The sequence below is a fragment of the Lissotriton vulgaris genome, chromosome 2_1, assembly GCF_964263255.1.
Source record: "Lissotriton vulgaris chromosome 2_1, aLisVul1.2, whole genome shotgun sequence".
NCBI lineage: Eukaryota > Metazoa > Chordata > Amphibia > Caudata > Salamandridae > Lissotriton > Lissotriton vulgaris.
In genome coordinates, this window is record NC_141687.1 from 1,672,030,009 (window position 1) to 1,672,050,427 (window position 20,419).

Here is a 20,419-nt window from a genome sequence, read left to right on the forward strand (position 1 = left end):
GATTTTTCTTAATCTAGAGGGAATCCTTTGCTGGTGAAGGAATTACTATGGGCCTGTAACAAAATTTCACCAGCATGTATCTCTCACCCTAAATTAATAAATCAACGCATGCAGCCTCACTTGGCTGCCTACTTAGATGCCGATAAAAAACCCAAGAGGCAAAAGGGTTCCTTTGGTGTCGAGCTCTTGGAGTTAAACTAGGCTTTACTAAGCTTAGAAACAAACATTTAATTAATAACCACCTTTTTCTCTACTTGCAGCGGTTTTGGACCATTCCTATATTTAAAACATGCACCATGGGAAAAGAAAATCGGTGTTTCATAAAAAGAAAAAGAAAAAAAAACCAATAAAAGTCTGTGTGTTTGCTAGTCCTGACCTGGCCGCCTGGAATCACTCTAGGGTCACAAATCTGAAAAATATGCCCTCTCTGCAGAGCTAATGGTAAACGTAAATAGATGTTTGTCTTCGAATGATGTGCATTTGATGAATAGGTTTCATGAGATGTTACGTTATATTCTCGCCTGGTGGACACACTCTTAAGTCTGAAAAGCCACCAACCCCTATATAGTAATGTCATAAGCTAAGTAGGTACCAGATGAATGAAGTTGATATGGGAGCACAGGGTGCACAGGCTCTTCTGCATCTAAAAGACATGCTTACACTGTCAAAGTGGTACCAGAACACCCTTTTCGTGCCCTCCCTTTCATTTCACAAATCAGCGCTTTCAATACTTTTTTTTTATTTAAAGAAACCAAGAACTGGATAAGTTGTGTTCCAGTGACATGAAGTCATCTGGTATTCCTAAATACTGAACTACTTTCTAATCCGTATCTTAAATTCTCTCATCATTTGCGATCTCTTTTTTAGGATTCTTTGACCAGAGCTGCACATTTTTCACTCAACCACATTTGGGATGACAGTAAATAAACACTGGCGATTTCAATGCAAATCAGAATCGAATCATCCAACTAGTGAGGACGTAAAGCTTAAAAAGTCCTCTCATGAAAGATGGGGAGAAAGGGGGGCGTGGCTTGAGCGCCGATGGTGGAGGTCGCCTGAGCGCTCGGCTCCGCGATCGAGCCGCCATTAATCCTGATTCCCGGGCGACACGGGCACCCCGACCCCCAGATCGTTGAGCGCTGTGGGTGCTGAACCAGGGGGCGACTTTGGAGACCTGCGAAAGGCCCGATCGAGGTGAACGAGAACCCACGGGGCGAGCGGAGCGGAGCTCAAGATGGCGCCCGCTCCGTCTCCATGGTCCTGAAGCGGCCCGCGGGCCCAGGAGGACCGGTGACTCCGGCGACACCTTCTTCCTTCCTCCTCTGGAGGAACGACGCTGGTGCCGACTGCCTGAGCGACTGGAGACACCTGTCAGCTTTCCAAGCGGTGCCCATCGAGACCGCCGCTCGGCCGAGCCCTGACTACGCCACGAAGCCGCGAAGGGAAGGGGGAGCGGCCGGATGCGTCGTCCTGCTTGAAACGACACAGACATACATCATCTTGGTCCTTGGAATCGGCAGCGTGTGGGCCCACTTGCACCACACTGTGAGAGTTTTGAGCCCAGCCCGGGAACTGGGGGACAGCGAGAGTGGCTGGACGGAGCTCGGCCTAGTCACAAAATCCACGTAGGCCGAACCTGGTGGTCGACAAGGCCTGCAATTGGTGACGAAGGAGACGGTGCCTCGAGGAGATCGAAGACCCCGGCTGTGCACTACTGCCTGATAGTGACCCTTTTCCCCCCCTACCGCCCTTTTGCTTCCAGGAGAGAAGCTGCTGGCCTTCGCCCGGCCCATTGCCTCCGCGGCCTGGCAGGGGAAAAGGTTTGTTTGGTGCCTGCGCCACATGACATCAACGACGGACGCCATTGCTCCCTGATCCTGGCGACCTCGCCGAGCCTGCGAAGTCCCACTGAAACCATCACTGACTTCCTATACTATCGGCGGTCGGATAAACCCGCATGGGCGAGCACCCAGCTCTGTGCACCTGGTTTACGAGTAGTTGAGATATCTCCTGCCACCACACCAGGGACCAATCTGCGGTCCGCATCGGCACGGGACCTTCGACGGCAACCGAAGGCAATCCGATTGTCCCTCCCTTGACTGGGCGACCACCGGGTCCACCACTGGAGACCGCGGCCGCCATGGTGAAGCCGAAGAGTACTAAGGGTGGCACTCACGCCGCGGACGTGGAGGCGCCTGATAAAGACGATCGATTGGATCCGGAGAGGTCGGGGAGTTCACACCTCCAACAACAACTTGACAGGATCCTGGCGGCGATCACTGATACACGGTCGGCCCTCCAACAAGACATTGCCCAGGTCGCGACGAGCCTGGGCTTGCTCAGGGCGGACCACGGTAAGCTCTCGGACAGAGTCAAGGAAGTGGAGAGCTCGGTGGGAATCTTAGAACCCGCGCAAAAAACTTTAGCCGCCGCCATGAAGGACGCTCTGACCCGCATAGATGCTCTGGAAAGAAGGGCGCAATAGAAGGAATAACATCCCTGTGGTTGGCCTGCCGGGAAGAAAAATCGAAGATGGTGACATGGTGGCCTATTTGGAGGACTGGCTCAGGACTGTGGTGGCACCCGAGGGGCTTTCCTCCTTTTAGACTCTGGAACGGGCGCACAGGGTGCCGTCCAGGCCGCCGCAACTGGGCCGACCCCCACGCCCGGTGGTGGTGCGGCTACTACATTTCCGCGACAGATTTGCTTCTCAATACCGCCAGACAAAATGGGCCGTACCATGTGGCAAACAGTCGGGTGAACATTTTTCCAGACTACACCTATGAGACCCAGCGGAGGCGAGCCTTCTTCTTAGCGATCAAACGAGAACTGAGGAGTGAGAGCATCCAGTATTCTTTGCTATTTCCGGCAAGGCTCCGCATCATCCTGGATGGCACGACCAAATTCTTCGATACCCCGGAGGACGCGTGCAGTTGGCTTGAACTAAACAGAGCTGGCAAGGATGGTCCTGGGTCCTCCTTCTCAACTACCTCGGAGGTAGGCCTACAGCGGAGGTCTAAAAGGATCCGGAATCGCTGAGGCAGACTTGGCCGACCCTCGACAGTGGAGACTACAGCGGAACGGCAGGGGTGCTGGAGATGGTATCCAGTATGTCAGGCTCCCAAGGTAGACCCATAATTGAAGACTCGGAGCCTGGCGGAGGTGGGGGCCACACGGACACGGAGGACTCCGAGACTGATAGTGTGAACCTCCCTGTGATAACCCCAGAGACAGCAGAGGGCCTACTCGATGGACAGGGGTGATTTCGAGTGAGCCGGTTTCAACGGAGGGGGGAGGCGGTGGAAGGGGGGTGAATCTTTGTGGGAACTGTTGGATGACTGGATGTGAGGTGGGTTGGGGCCAAACCCATTTTCAGCCCTCATAACTCAGGGCTCGATCGCACTTCGGTAGCTTTGAGGTGCGGAGACCCCCTATCGACGCTCGACCTCCACTTTGCCCTTAAGGCACACCTGCGGTGGCTACCGTCAGGTTAGTTTGGGGGTTTTTTGTCGATGCAGTTTGGATGGGAACTAGATGGTCTATTTGGGACCTGTTCTGGGGAGGGTGGGGGGGGGAAATGTGTTCGGGGGTTGTTTTGTTGTTGTTGGGGGGAAGACACACCATCGGTGCGGAGCTTTCACTGTGTTTAACTGTACTTGAGCATTGCTGGGGGAGACTTGGTGAGATACCATGGGACAATGGCTGATCTATCTACCTTGAAGTGCATTACCTGGAATGTACGCGGTCTGCATTCCATGTCCAGGCGACATAAGGTCCACGCTTACCTGGTGCGTAGAGGCGTACAGATTGCGCTTCTACAAGAGACACACCTTACGAAGACAGAGGGATTGGCGTTGCAGCAGGTGGAGAGGGCAGTTATACAACACCACATACTCGGCTTATGCTAGGGGCGCGTTGATCTGGGTGCGGGCCGGGGTTCCCCTGCAGGTAACTAAACACACTGTGGATCCGGAGGGGAGGTTTGTGGCCAAAGCTGGCAAACTGGGGGGAAAGGATCTGAACATATGCAGCATTTATGCGCCTAACGTGGACCAGCTGGCCTTTTTTGGCTGCGCTGTCGGGCTCTCTGGCCCACTGTCTATCGGGACCTCTTTTGATCGGGGGAGACTTCAACTCGGTGCTGGACATTGATCTCGACAGATCTCACCCTCCCCTTCCGGACTCACCAACCCACCCGGTAGCCAAGGGTAGACTGGAATGGCAGACTAAGTGGGGACTGACGGACATTCGGCGAGCTCAGCACCCACATGCCCGAGACTACTCCCACTTCTCCGGCATGCACGAACTGCATGTGCGGTTGGATGGGTTGTTGGGGTTGGCGGAACTAGTGTCCACGGCCGTGAGGTCTGAGTATTTAGCGAGGACTATCTCCGACCACAATCCTCTACTGGCCGACTTTAGGTGGCTCCCGGGTACCCCCTGTGTTTCAACTCGGAGGCTACGCCCCGAGATATTGGAAGATCTGGTGTTCCGGAGTGAACTGGAAGACAGAATGGCCGCGTACTTCGCGGAGAACAATGGCACGACTGGGGCAAGGGCCACTGAATGGGATGCATTTAAAGTGGTAGTTAAGGGCTATTGCATAACGAAGAATGTGGGGATGCAACGGGCCCTTCTAGAGGACCTTGCTAAAGCTGATCGGAAACTCCGCGAGATGGAGCTCCTCCGTCCCGGCCGCCCGGAGCTTCAACAACAGACTACGGCGGCGAAGGAAGCTGTGGCTGTTGAAGTTGAACGGCTACGTAGTTTCGACTACAAGGCTTATCTGACCAGGTCGCTCGCTGAGGGTGATAAATCAGGAGCGCTCCTGGCTTGGCTGGCTAACCCTACGAGGCGTGCCTCTCCCACGGTGGCTATGCAGGATGCGGAGGGCATAGAGGTTTATATCCAACCCGAAATCCTTAGTTGTTTTCTGAGCTACTATGAAGAATTGTACCGAAGTAGGATGTCACCGGACACTACCCCCATTGATGACTTCTTACAGGATTTACCTATCCCTGCTCTGGAGCCTGAACAGGCGACGGAATTGGGGAGAGACGTGGAGCTGGGGGAGATCCGCAGCGCCATAAAAAAGATGGCGCGAAACAAGACCCCAGGCCTGGGCGGACTTCCAGTGAGTTCTACTCCACCTACGTGGACCTCCTGGCCCCGCGGCTTTTGAAAGTCTACAGGGAGGCGAAGCGTCTGGGGCACCTTCCGGGTTCGATGCGCGAGGCCCTGGTGGTCCCCCTGCTCAAACCCGATAAGGAGGGCAACGACCCGGCGTCTTACAGGCCGCTCTCGATGCTTACGGTCGATTATAAGATTTTGAGCAGCATTCTGGCCTCGAGATTGCTGGGTCACATGGGCTCCCTAGTGCATAAAGACCAGGCGGGATTCATCCCCAAGCGTAATACTATGATGAACATCCGTCGCTTGCTCCGCCTGTTGGAGGAGGACCACGACGAGGCCCTCCATCCCATGATCCTCTCAATTGACCTGGAGAAGGCTTTTCACAGCTTAGAGTGGGAATACCTCCGTAGAGTGCTTGGTTGCTTTGGCCTGGGGGAGGGGTTCCTGTGATGGACCGCGGTGCTATACGCCTCGGCGATGGCTAGAGTACGATCAGGCCCGCTGATTTCCCAACAATACCCGGTGGAGCGAGGCACGAGGCAGGGCTGCTCATTGTCCCCGCTGCTCTTTGCGCTCGCGGTGGAACCCCTGGCGCTGTCGATTCGCACCGGGGCCTATTATAGAGGATTGCGGACCTTGTCGGGGCAGCAGTACATTTCCCTCTACGCTGACGACCTGTTGCTTTTCCTAGAGGATGCTGGAGAAGCCTTGGCCGGGGCCGACGCAGTACTCACTGCTTTCGGTGAGATATCGGGCCTCAGGGTGAATTGGGCGAAAACGTGCCTGTTCCCGGTTTGCGGGGGAGAGCCCCAACCCGACAGTCCTAGGGCGATCAGATGGGCGCCTAGCTGGCTCAAATATCTGGGGGTGTACATCTCACAGCCCTGCTGACATCCTAGAGGGCAACATTTCCCGATGCATCCGGGTGTTAAAGGGTAGCATGTCCTTCTGGGCCACCCTGCCGCTATCGGTGGCAGGACGTATTGCACTGCTGAAGATGGTGGCGCTTCTTCGGCTAATATATTACTTCAGGACGCTTCCGGTCTGGATCCCACCGGCCGTCTTCCGGAACTTGAGCTCACTGCTCGTGGCATTCCTTTGGGGATCGGGCCGCCGCAGAGTTGCGCTTAAGACCCTAATGAGACCTAAAGCGGAGGGGGGGTTGGCTGTACCCGACTTCGAAACATATTACTTGGCTGCCCAGCTGCAGACCTACACTCAGGAGATAGCACGGGAGTTTCGAGGCCCAGAGGAGGAGCGGGGGCTGGGCATACCCAGAAACGTTCTATCCTATATTGCACTGCAACAGAGGCTGGCTCTGAGGGACCTCACACAGGAGGAACGCACTATACGATTGTGCTGGAACCAGGTGCAACGCAAGTCGGGAATGAAACACCCCTATGCCCCAGAAATCCCACTTGGGATGCTCACTGAATTGCCGCATGGTGGCGATTGGTCGCAACTACGGGTTTGGGAGGACGCGGGTATACATATCATAGGTGACCTTTATGAGGATGGAGTGCTGCTGCCTTTCCAGGCGATTCTAGGTCGCTTTGACATCCCCCGGGGCGACTTCTTGCTTCATGCGGCAATCACGAGAGCACTCCAAGCGCACTGGCAGAATGGTTTTGAGGAACCACAGATGTCAGCGGCGTGTCAATATGTCATGATGGCGGCGGGAACGGTAGAAAGCCGTAACGTGCTTGTACTCCAGGATGATCAATGAGCGGCTACCCCCATTGGACACACTCAGGGAGGCAGACATAGGGAGGGACATCCCGGAGACCACGTGGGCCCAGTTGATGCGCCGGTCCTGGAAGAGCACGCGTAACGCTCGGTTCCAATTGGTCCACTTTTACATACTGCACCACACCTACCTGACCCCGGAGAAGATACAAAAATACTTCGCCTCGGACACGGCGGCCAGCCCTAGATGCCGGACGCTTGGGGCTGACCTTATTCACATGTTATGGTCCTGCTCCGCTTTGTCCTCATATTGGACGCCGATAGGGGACACCCTTAACAGGGTTACTGAACGGTCCCTACAGTTTGACGTTGCGGTGGGGATCTTGCACTGGTTTCCACATACCCCCAAAAACAAAGTTACCAGTAAATTTATTGACATGGGGCTACTCCTGGCGTAACGGGAAATAACCAGACACTGGAAGGCACAAGTTGGTCCAACGGGCACTAAATGGCGCAATGAATTTCTTAAATGGGCTGAGGGCGAGAGCACCCTGAGATATCAGTTGGCGAGGCGGCAGCAGAATGAGAAGGCGCTAGAATCAGTACAGGCGTGGGAGGCATTGGTGCAGGCCCTGCGCGATTACAACACACCCAGTGACACCGATAGTGATGATGATGGGCAACCTACGTCCCCGTAGAGCAGGGGTCTCCAACCTTTTGTGCAGTGAGAGCTACTTCTGGTCAGTGAAAATCGTCGTGAGCTACTAAACCTCAAGTAACTCGCGCATTTTTCCGAGAGACCTCCCACGCCCAGTTTTATTGAAGTTAAGCCTATTTCTTCAGAGCCCATACTGTGGTTTGAATACAATAACATTGAAAGGAATGACTTTGGATTTGTGCTGTTGGCAAAACGCTTTACGCCCTTTCAATTAATAGCTTCAAAATGTGCAGGTTTGTTAGTGGCATAGTGGGGCGGGAGCTGTTGAGGCTGGATTATTGTAACCCCAAGATGATGTGATTGGGTTGAACTAAACTAGGCCTATACTAAACAGAACCCTGCACTGATGGTTTTAACTACATTTCATAAAATTTGACACTTCAATACAATTCATGATGATGCAATGCGCCAGCCTTAATTACATTTCCGATTTTTAAAGCAGATGATAGTTAATAATGAAAATAGAAATGTCTCTCTCATCTCCAGACAACATCCATGTAAATAACAAGGCCTGCCAATTACAGCACAGAGGGGGTGTTTGTACATGTGCTCGGCTGTGTGGTCACTCTCCTGCCCTTGGATAAGTTTTGGATTATTAGACCCGTATTTCACTATGTGTGCAGCGTGTGGAGTAGTGTGTGATGATCACCTGTAATGCACAGCTACAGTTACACTATGGGGCCCACTACAAGTCAGACAGAGGTCATCTTGTGAAGAGAGGCTGCCACCCTATTACAGTTTTTACCAAGTGCAAGCAGGGATAGGAAAAATACAAATCTGTTGCTTGCTCATTTTCTCTCCTCTTCAAAGCAGAAGGAAAACATGCACACAAAGGGGTCCACAAGAGGGGGCACATATAGAAGTAGATCTGGTTATGCTAGCTAACCTGCATCATGTCCCCGATTCTAGGGCTGGTAACTTGTAATGCCGGGTAGGTGGGTGGGAGATACTGGACGGAATCTTACTGTTACGTACGTGGTCACCACTACAAGCTGCAGTGGCTTTCTACCTTTTTTTTTTTTTACAAGTTTAGCAATAAAACTACGGGGCAGTATCCAGAGTGGACCCACGCAGCCCCACTCTCCATCAGAGAGCCATTTCGCCAGCCCTAGGCCGGGGCACAACTGAGGGTGGGTGTAGTAGTGTAGTGTAGTTATTGTTACTAGTTTGTGCAGAGACCCTCAGGCGCCTACTGATGGGGTGACATGGGAAGCTTACGCAGCCTCACTGAGCGCCAGGTCAGACTGCAGCACACTCAGGGCGCTGGAAGGTATTGTAGCAGTTTCACACGGCAATGTGCACCCATGCGGCATCCTTGGGGGGGGGGGGGGGGGGGGGGGGGGGGTTACACTGTAATACGGACCTCCAGGAAGGTATGTGACAAAGGTAAGCCACCATTCGTGCTATGCTTCACATAAATTATTAATACTCATTTGATTAAAGTGAAGCTCGTTCTGTTGTTTGAAAAATCGTACAAACCCTTCTTTAATCCCACTTTGTGTTGGTGCTCCCCCTTCTTGTCTGCGCCCAGTACAGACCGGACTAGGGTCTCTCTACCAGTCTACCTCGCTTGTCTAGTAATCCTTTGAGGTAGTCAAGGCGCTGGGGAGAGTGTAGCAATGTGATGCACCCTGGAACTCTGTGCTGCATCCCAAAAACCACCCTCAGGGTCACGGTATATGTGGCTCACCTTCTACATAACGCACTGAAAGTGTGTTCCTAAAAAAAGCCATCCACAGTCCTCCAGGACCTGCATGTGCAGGCCTTGCATAAGCCACTCACAACAAGAGTCATCTACTTAACCGGCCCCTCTCTAATTCCATTTCCGTTCATGATACTTCAAGTACTAACATACCTATCGGGTTCGTTTTTAATGCCCTTATAGGCATATTTGCATTATCACCACAGCGCAAATGTTGTCTGACCTTTTTGTTAACATGCAGAGTCACACAAGGGGTTCAAGGCCTTTACAAATTAATTCCAAAGAGGATCAGAAAGCAAGCGGAATGGGGCCATCACATTCCTGAACTAACAGCTTTCTCTGAAAAACGGCAGCGGGCAGCAGCTGTAAATAAGACCAGTTGTGCTTTTGGCTCGAAGCGCCGTCTAAGTAGAAATAAACTTAAAGATTTAGTTAAGATGACTAAGAGAATAATTATTTCCAGCTTCTGTGAGACACCTGACATGGAGTGTCGAGTGTAATCACACAGCTTACCTGCTGCTCTGATGAGAAGGGCAGATGGCGCGGCTCCCGGCAGTTCTTTACTGCTTGCCTTGCGCGACCTGCAAACAGCTACTCTGCCATGCCACGCCTAACTGCTCCGCACTAGCACACTTAGCGCTCGTGGATCACACACTGAGCGCGGTGCTACTGAGCAAAAGGCAGGGGGCACAGAGCCACAAGTGACGCTGATGGAACGTCATCCTCTTCGGCCAGGCCCGCCCCGAGCTACTGACAGGGTCTCCACGAGCTACCGGTAGCTCGCGATCGACCGGTTGGAGACTCCTGCCGTAGAGCAATAATGACACTGTATTCCCGTCAGGAAGTGTAATGTCTCCTACCACACGCTCTTTGCACATCTACCAGGACACCGATGGCGGGGGTGGGAGGGGAGAGGGGGACAGAGGGAGGAGGGAGCATCATAAGCTTCCTACTGCACTGATGGCTTATTGCACTAAAGGCTGGGAACTTAGTCCTCTGGGTGTGTTTTGTTTAGTTGGAGGGGGGGGGGGGGATTTTTCATTCTTTTAGAAAAGCAGAAGTGAACCTTTAATTTATGAATGGTCATTACTAGAGGGCCCGCTGGGCCCGCATGCATCGATTCAGCATAAATGCCGCCTGACCTCCGGGTTGTGGGCTAAATGGCCGTGTATTAGTGTTATTCCATCGCTGGTGTTACCATCACCGATCGCCTTATAGTGGACCAAAGTGTAACTTTAACTAATTCCTGCAATAAAAATATATTTACAAAAAAAAAATGAAAGATGGGGAGAAAAGCAGCTAAAGGAGAAGCATATACAAACAGCTTCGATCATAAAAGAACGACAATGATGAAGACGAGGTAGAAACAAAAAAACTGGGAAGCAACATCTTTGTCTATAGAAACAAAAAGCATTCATCCATAAGTTAAAGGGTTAGGTTTAAAAAGCAGACACAGAAACCCTATTGAGAAGTGCCAACTTATTCATCATTGCATGTTAAACGTGAACTCCCATTGGCAACCATCTATTGTTAATTTTGATATATATTTTAAAGTAGAACTTGGCATTAAGGTTTCTGAATCATTTGTTTCAGTCTCAACCTATGCACTTCAATTAATGAATCACCCACAAAAATCACACATATAAATGCCACTTTCCCAGGCCCTATCTCAAATGTAGGCAGTATCTGTTTTCCACTAGATGTAGCTCATATAAGGTCACACTATTTTGGGAGGCTCTTTCCTCTTTCCCTTGAAGAGGAAACAGGGAGAGACTGCACCTTACAGCATGGAGTGATCCAATATCAATCTGTAATCACATTGCTTCCAGTGGACTTAACACCCTGCTTCCTAGGCACACAAACAATCCCACAACAATCATTGTTGTTATCATCACACCCCACACGGCAATCACTAGCCCTGATAAAGTGCACAGAGAGGACAGCATACCTGTGCCAACTTTTCGAAGCCCTGCGAGTGGCCCTGCTGCCGCTCCACATGCTGCTTTTGGGCATAGCGCCGATTGCCATCCATGATGAAAGCCACATGTTTAGGCATTGGGCCAGCCTGAGAAGCAAAGAAAGAGAAGGCTTGGTTACATCTATGCCCACCAGAACTCTACACTCAGACCTCAAAGACCATCCTACATTCAAGAGCTTACTTGTCCTGAATTCTGTTCTCAAATCCCACTGCACCCTAAACTTGTCCCATCTACACTGTTTTCCCATATCCAGCTGCATTTTCAGTTCACATGCCTTCCATTATCCGCTTTATTCTCACAACCATAGTCTCTACTCACAGCTTCCAACCACAAGTTTGTGTACTTAGAGAACCATATAGAATAATTTATCTCACACCTCCTGCTTTCCAACAAGTGAGCAACAATGGAATGCTGTCTCATATCTTTTTGTGTGTCACCACTGGATTTTGTTCTGAGAGGAACCAACTCTTTCTGTGGTATCACTAGCCCCACTTGCCCTTTCCAGGAAGTTGAACTTGTTCTTACCTTCAAAAGGCTAGCACAAATCCTTTCGAAGAAGTTAAGCTCACCCTCGCGGATCCATGACATTCTTAAGACCGAGAGGTGGTGGTGCTTCTTAGAAAATGCTGAACACTCAGTTGTTTAATACCTGCTTGGGAAAGAAGGTGCCCATGAGAATGCAAGTGACTTTTTAAAACCATTTTATACATTCATTGTATTCAAAACCTGCCACTGCAAGTCACGTAAATAAAAAAAGTTGAGAATGTAATGCAATAAAGCAGTGATTCTTAACCTGGGGGTCTGCCCCATTTAGAAAATTAAATATTAATAAAAATTTGAAATGCTCTGTATGACAGAATTTCAAATTGGAAGATAAAAATTAAGTCGAAATCCTTATCTTGATTTGTACAAGCAGCACAAGTACAGCAAAAATAATCTAGTACAAATAATTGGTAGCCCTAGTTGAAGCATTGGTAAGCCCCAATAAAAAGAGGGCATGCATTTGGATCCAAAAAGGACAAGCATTGGGGTAGCCAATAGGTCTCGCCTTTGGGACTTTTATAAGTGTTTAACCAGAGCATGCCTTTCCCACCTAGAATGGTCACTGTAGAATCACAGCAACTAAAATGCCTGGTCAAAAACAACCGTGCCTCAGAGAAGATATTTTGCTGCCTATTTAGGACGGGTTTACAAAAGGGGGGTGGTGATGAACAGAGTGTCTGAATTGAGCAGACCACTCTTACCCAGTCCAAAGATCAGGGCTTGATCCATCACCGTTATTTATCTCACTGCCCCATCCCAGCTCAGAACCTGGCTATATGCAAATCAGTCTGTCCCTGGCCCAGTGCATCATGGGAACAGGGCAGACTAAACTACCAAGCCAATTCTTTACCAGAAAGGAGACAAGCTACCGGGGACCGGTTTCTGGCATTTCAGCCTCTTCGGCCCGGCTTGCTTGAATCCTGATGGAGCAGTGAGAAAGGGACTCATGTCTGAGTATACCCTGCCACACCTATAGTGGCCAAAATCGATTTACAAAAGGGGGTGGTGATGAACAGAGTGTCTGAATTGAGCAGACCACTCTTACCCAGTCCAAAGATCAGGGCTTGATCCATCACCGTTATTTATCTCACTGCCCCATCCCAGCTCAGAACCTGGCTATATGCAAATCAGTCTGTCCCTGGCCCAGTGCATCATGGGAACAGGGCAGACTAAACTACCAAGCCAATTCTTTACCAGAAAGGAGACAAGCTACCGGGGACCGGTTTCTGGCATTTCAGCCTCTTCGGCCCGGCTTGCTTGAATCCTGATGGAGCATTGAGAAAGGGACTCATGTCTGAGTATACCCTGCCACACCTATAGTGGCCAAAATCGATTTACAAAAGGGGGTGGTGATGAACAGAGTGTCTGAATTGAGCAGACCACTCTTACCCAGTCCAAAGATCAGGGCTTGATCCATCACCGTTATTTATCTCACTGCCCCATCCCAGCTCAGAACCTGGCTATATGCAAATCAGTCTGTCCCTGGCCCAGTGCATCATGGGAACAGGGCAGACTAAACTACCAAGCCAATTCTTTACCAGAAAGGAGACAAGCTACCGGGGACCGGTTTCTGGCATTTCAGCCTCTTCGGCCGGCTTGCTTGAATCCTGATGGAGCAGTGAGAAAGGGACTCATGTCTGAGTATACCCTGCCACACCTATAGTGGCCAAAATCGATTTACAAAAGGGGGTGGTGATGAACAGAGTGTCTGAATTGAGCAGACCACTCTTACCCAGTCCAAAGATCAGGGCTTGATCCATCACCGTTATTTATCTCACTGCCCCATCCCAGCTCAGAACCTGGCTATATGCAAATCAGTCTGTCCCTGGCCCAGTGCATCATGGGAACAGGGCAGACTAAACTACCAAGCCAATTCTTTACCAGAAAGGAGACAAGCTACCGGGGACCGGTTTCTGGCATTTCAGCCTCTTCGGCCCGGCTTGCTTGAATCCTGATGGAGCAGTGAGAAAGGGACTCATGTCTGAGTATACCCTGCCACACCTATAGTGGCCAAAATCGATTTACAAAAGGGGGTGGTGATGAACAGAGTGTCTGAATTGAGCAGACCACTCTTACCCAGTCCAAAGATCAGGGCTTGATCCATCACCGTTATTTATCTCACTGCCCCATCCCAGCTCAGAACCTGGCTATATGCAAATCAGTCTGTCCCTGGCCCAGTGCATCATGGGAACAGGGCAGACTAAACTACCAAGCCAATTCTTTACCAGAAAGGAGACAAGCTACCGGGGACCGGTTTCTGGCATTTCAGCCTCTTCGGCCCGGCTTGCTTGAATCCTGATGGAGCAGTGAGAAAGGGACTCATGTCTGAGTATACCCTGCCACACCTATAGTGGCCAAAATCGATTTACAAAAGGGGGTGACTGGGTGAGAGTATTCTGTTTAATTCAGAGACTCTGTCCCTCACCACCCCTTGTTGTAAATATTTAGGACGGGGGCAGCTACCATACTTAAAGTGAAAGTGCGCCGCAAGATTCTTAACAGGAAACCTCATAGCAGCTGAACTCTTCGATAGAGAGTTTTCCCAGAACTGCTGTTGAGCAGCGTGTGCTTGCGTGTGGAGAGGTGTCGCTGTAGCTGGTCATCATAGGGTCATTTTGTGTAACATGAATAGTGTACTTTTTTATGGCTTCTTTGACTTTGATCCGAAACTCTGGTCTCCAGGAAGTTCGTAGAAACAATCTCTTGCAGTGTAAGGGAGGAAGGCTGGAGGCACAGTAGGATGGAGAGAAGGAAGGATGGAGAAATGGGTGGCCTAAGAACGATGAAGGGATAGATGGAGAAAAAGATGGTTGGGGAGAAGGATGGCTGATGGCGAGGAGGGTGAACAGAGCGAAGGATACTATTTCAAATAATTAGCTTGAAATCAGACTCTGCAAACTGCTTGCTATAAATATGAAAATAAAGTATAAACATTTAAGATATATACTACATGGAAATGTATTTTGCAAAGTCCCATGTGTAAATCAATCAATGCCCTCCAGGGTAAGCAATTACTTTGGAACATTTCTTTCAGCTTCCTCTGTCACCCTGAAGGCACACATCTCTACAGTCTTGTGTGAATGCCCTCAGAGAGTTTCCGGGCGAGGCTGTGTGAAATGGAACCAGTAAAGCAGGATTGTCACGGCAGCAAACTGGCACTAGGCCTATACTTTGCTTTTGATAGGATAGGTACTTATTCAAGCTCACTGTAGATTGAACAAACTGTCAATCTGCCACTCAAAGGCTTGCTCTCACTTAAGTCCAGCAGAGTTAATCGAGGCGACTGACAAGGGGGGGTTGCCTGACATCTTATAAAAACTAGCGTAAGAGCATGCTTCCTAAAATTAGAGAAGGGTCAAGGAGTAGAGAAATTCAAAGAATATTCCTTACTAAAGTCACATCACTTAGAATGATAAACGGAAACATAAGTTTCAGTTCTGTAAATCATACTTGAATACGGTCTGATCAGTTGTTCCGGTGTACAAGATTCCCTGCAGTTCTGACCTAGAACCGGAGGACTCCATGAGGTTAGCCAGCAGGAAGATGTACAGATTAAATATGGTAGGGTAGAGCACTGCAGAACCCCAGAGTTAAGGGATTTGACAGAACAGAGAATTAAGCAAGGGCGACCGCAAACGTGAAAGCGACCATGCTAATTTGTAACATGATCCACAACAGATGGCACCCTGTGGCCGCTGCTCGCTCCCGACAGCTGGATGCCGTGGGAGTAAACATTTACAGAAAAGGTGGGACATGGACCCGCCTTTGGCCAATTGCGTACTTTCATTTTTGAAAGCCACACACTTACGCCAAAAGAATGTGTGGAAAATAAAAAACCAAATGTACAAGTTTAGAGAAAGAGAGGCCTCTGCATAGTGTATTGCGCATGCGTGCTGCGCTAGACTCGACCTAAAAAATTATATGCATGAGTCGAGCATGTCACTTCGTCGTTTAGAAATAAAGGTAAATTGTGATATGTACCAACATTCCAATTAAAATTGTGATTTTTTAGTGCAAGGTGTAGCCATCTTTAGAGAGCTTTTCCCACTAAAAAAAGATACAAAAGCCCAGAGAGGTGCTGGCTGCAAGCATGGCAACGTCATTGGGTCATTGGGGTGCATGTAGCATATCCTCACCTCCCCCTTAATATTTGAATTTTCAAGTTCATAATCAGATAAATTCAAATATACAAAAGTTGATGGAAGGACTGGTGCAATTGTCTAAACCTCTGGCAATCGCTCTGCCAACTCATCATGCCACTCTAGTACCAACACTGTTCCTCATTGGGAAAGTCTATCCTGAACTGCCAGCACAGCAATGTCAGACCATTGATGAGGCCTGGTAAGGCCAAAATCGAAGTGTAGTTTAGCTCATAGAACACAGCAAACAGGGGACCCACATCTAGGTAAACTCTTGTCCACTTAGGGTGTTACATCAAATACACAAAATGTGACTGGAAAAATGTTGGCAAATAGTCTAAACCACTACAATTGTCCTGGGCAGCACTGCAACCCACTGTGCCACTCTAGACAGAGGCCTGCTTTATGCAATTGAGTGCGGTCCCTGATCCTTATGGTAACAGTACATCCCCTACTGCCACAACTTCTTACTCTTTGCCCACCGACCCAAAAAAGGAAACAAGCAGCCCCAGACTGATTAGGCCTTTTTTGGGAGGGGAATATATAACAAAAACGATTCCTGAATGTATCAGAGCGCTTTAAATGAGCGCCAGTGTGTTACGAACAGACACATTCATTTTTTTTTAATTAGACACAGGGAGATTAGGGGATTTGTCCAGAATCACAGGAAGTTGAGCGTCCCTGCCGAGACTCATACCCTTTTCCCCAGGTTCGAGGACGACCGCACTAGCCGTCAGGCCACATCCCCTCCTTGCCAGCGAGATACAACTTGGGCTCCTATGGCACAAAGGACAATCAAGTAGGACAACCACATGCCCCGTATTTCCAATGACAGTCCTAGTTTTCAGAGGTCACTTTTAAATACATGTCTTGGTTTTGGGAAGAAGGACGAGTGAGCGTGCATACCAGCATGCAATTGCTGCACACACTCACACTTCGACAGGCATCGCTCTAGTCTGAATTCATTTAGGTAATTAATCTCTTTGAAAACATAGTAACTGTACTGCATCAGCCTCTTTCAAGCAGAGCAGTACAAGGTCTCCTGCACCCTAGGTTCATGCCCCCATAGGAGGGGAGGAGAGTACTCAGGCAAGGGAGGCGGTCTTGCGAAACTTAAAAGCAAGAGCCACGGCATGCCAATATTCCGACCTCTGATATTTAGTAAATTAAGAATTCTTGTAAAAGAGGAGTTCAAAAGAACAAGGAAGCTAAATGTACAGCAGGGATGGGGAATTCATATCGCCCGACGCCCGAGACATGTTGATTTCTGTCAGGGGCAAAAAGATTTAATGTCTATTTTGTCCTACGGGCAACTAGACATTAAATCAAAATAAACGGGGATGTCCCTACTTGGCCCCGCACCTACAGCTATTGGCTCCGTGAGTGGCCCGTGGTTTTCTGTCAGATGTCAGTAGCAGAAGAGAAGTTGCATCTGTAGGCAAGCATAGCTCTTATGTATTACAAGTACGCACAAGAAGAACAAAAGTTACTTACCTGTAAACTGTGGTTCTCCAGTATTGGTGTCTTTCATAGATTCACATGCTTGAATATTCCCCGTCGAAGTGGGAGTCCCACGGTACATAAATAGCAGTAATATATATGCATGTATACATGAGAAATATCATAAATAAAAAATACATATATATAATGCAATAGAAATGTAAACCTGAAAAAGTACCATAGAACAGAATAGGCCCATTGAAAAGCCCAAGGGAGAATTCACTTTAGTAACATATTAGAGTCATTATGTGTTGGTCCACATTCCAGCCAATCAGGCTGTAGCCTCCTCTAGAACCTTCTCCTCAGAAGCCCCAGTCCTCAGATTTTCGTAGCACAAGTAAGTACAAATGCTTGAGGAGAAGAGAGAGAGCCTCTGAGGGGAGGATGGGAGGGTCGCATGTGAATCTATGAAAGACACCAATACTGGAGAACCACAGTTTACAGGTAAGTAACTTTTGTTCTTCTCCAGTATTAGGGGTGTCTTTCATAGATTCATATGCTTGAATAAGAATAGAAAGCAGTAAATCATACATTAGTCATAAAGGAATATAACAATTAAGTCTTGGCAAATCATATCCCTTAATAAGCAATTTTAAAACTAAAACATGACAAAACCTTTATGACTGGAGGCGGGTAGCAACAGAGGCTCACCTTTATCGGAAAAGATTCCGCAGCACCGCTTGACCTACTGCCGCATCCGCGGCATCTGTTGATTGCAGGCAGTAGTGCTTCGTAAAAGTGTGGCTGCTAGACCAAGTAGCAGCTCTGCAGATGCGTCTCAGAGGTACCCCCGCAAAGAGGGCAGCAGAAGTCGACACAGCTCTCGTGGAATGAGCTCGAGCCGGAGCAGGAAGGGGCTTGCCAGCCCGTTGATGACAGTAGGATATGGCAGACGATATCCATCTGGTGATAGTCTGTTTGGTTACAGGTTGTCCTTTGCACACTGGGCCATATGCTACAAACAATTGATCAGTCTTTCTAAATGTAGCTGTGCGTTGAATGTAAAATTTGAGGCAGCGCTTCACAGAGTGTGCAAAGAGCTTTCCGCTGCAGATTGAGGTGCAGGGAAGAAAGTCTTAAGGACAATTGGTTCATTGAGATGGAAGTCACTGGGAACCTTAGGAATAAAACTGGGATTTGTTCTCAAAGTAACAGCCTCTTTGGAGAACTGTAGAAACGGTGGCTGTATAGTAAAGGCTTGGATGTCGCTGACGCGCCTGGATGAGGTCAGAGCAAGCAAAAGAGCCACTTTCCAAGTGAGGAATTTTAGATTGGAAGAATGGATGGGCTCGAATGGAGGCAAAAGTAGTTGAGACAAAACTAAGTTCAGTCGCCAAGAAGGTGGGGGCCGACGGATTGGTGGGAACATCCGAAAAAGGCCCTTGAAGAATTGTCTGATTATCCTGGAAGAGTACAAAGATGTTACGCCATCATGGCGAAAACGAGAGATTGCAGCTAGAAAAACCTTTAGAGTGGAGTGTGATAGTCCTGATCTTGCTAGTGACAAAAAGAACGGCAAGATTTGTTCTGGCTGAGCACACATGGGATCCAGTGTTTTAGTGCAACACCAAGCACAGAAACGCTTCCACTTCAACTGGTAAGTTTTGATGGTAGAGCATTTGCTAGCACTGCCCTACAATCTTTGTCGATATTCATGTGTGCAAATTCATTGTACTCAGGTTCCAAGCATGAAGTTGGAGATATGCTGGATCCGGATGGCATATTTGACCTTGTTGCATCGTGAGAAGATGTGGCAGAGGATGCAATTGCATCGGATGTGTCAGAGAGAACAGAAGAAGATCTGAGAACCAAGGACGTCCCGGCCATTTGGGTGCGATCAGGATTATTCGACACAGTTGGAATCTCATTCTGTGTAACAGACGAGGAATGAGCGGCAGTGGAGGGAATGCATAGATGAAGTCGTTCGACCAGTCTATTGAAAAGGAATTCCCGCTCGACTCCTTGTGTGGATGCCGGCTCGCAAACCGTTGACACTTCCTGTTGAGAACAGTTGCAAAGAGATCCAACTGTGGTCGGCCCCACTGTCGGAAGATGAAATCCAACGTTGGTTGGTTGAGTTCCCATTCGTGGTTGTCCGAGAGGGCTCTGCTGAGCGAGTACGCCAGCACATTGGCCACGCCTGGTACATGGACAGCTTGGAGATGTATTTGCTGTTGGACAGCCCAATCCCATATTTCCTGTGCCAGTTGTGACAGCACGAGAGATCTTGTGCCGCCCTGTTTGTTGATGTAGTGCATGCTGGTGGTATTGTCCGTCCTCACCAGCAATGTTTGTCCCTGCACTACTCTCTAAAAAGGACTTCAAGGTCAAGAAAATCGCCAGTAGTTCTAAGCAATTTATGTGCCAAGTGCGCTGAGACGCCGTCCATTTTCCCTTCACGGACATCCCGTCGAGATGTGCCCCCCAACCTTCTAGGGAAGCGTCTGTCGTTAGTGTAAGTGTTGGTGGTTCGTCCTTGAATGAACGACCTGTCGCTATGTTTGGAGGATGAGCCCACCACTCCAAAGCTGTTTGAATGCGGGGCGTTAGATGGATCTGGTCTTCGAACGACCCCGATACCTGCTTCCACTGGCTGTCTAGTTCTTCTTGTAGGACTCTCATGTGCAATCTGCAGTTGGGAATCAGTTGAATGCACGAAGAAGTCATGCCGAGGAATGATTTGTACATCCGGACAGAAACGTACTGCCTTGACTGCAGGAACTGTACTTTCTGTAACATTCGGCCCTGTCTCTCCTGTGAAACGAACACTTGCCCTAGCCGAGAATCGAGCGAGGCTCCTAGAAAATCTCGCTGTTGAGATGGTTGAAAGTGTGACTTTAGGCAATTGATGGAGAAGCCCAACGTTTCGAACAGGGATATGCAGACTTGTGTGTGCTGTTCCGTTAATTGAAAAGTCCTGGCCTTTATCAGGCAGTCGTCCAGATACGGATAGAACTGGATGCCCTGTAAACGCAGGTAGGCAGCCACCGGGGCTAGAATCTTGGTAAATACCCTCGGT

At 49.3% G+C, this 20,419-nt stretch overlaps 1 protein-coding gene across 2 annotated transcripts in view; it reads right to left on the reverse strand.

The window, feature by feature from the left end:
* DHDDS (dehydrodolichyl diphosphate synthase subunit) overlaps window positions 1-20,419 on the reverse strand; it is a 158,185-nt gene that overhangs the window by 124,713 nt on the left and 13,053 nt on the right. Inside the window, exons 2-3 of one of the 2 annotated variants that reach the window (XM_086957629.1) lie at window positions 11,744-11,870; window positions 11,188-11,304 (exon numbers count right to left, since the gene is read on the reverse strand). In XM_086957629.1, coding sequence (XP_086813755.1) covers window positions 11,188-11,304; window positions 11,744-11,806 — 180 coding nt within the window. In that variant the 5' untranslated portion in view covers window positions 11,807-11,870. The remainder of the gene's footprint in view (window positions 1-11,187; window positions 11,305-11,743; window positions 11,871-20,419) is intronic. The other variant, XM_086957631.1, reaches the window with a different exon arrangement.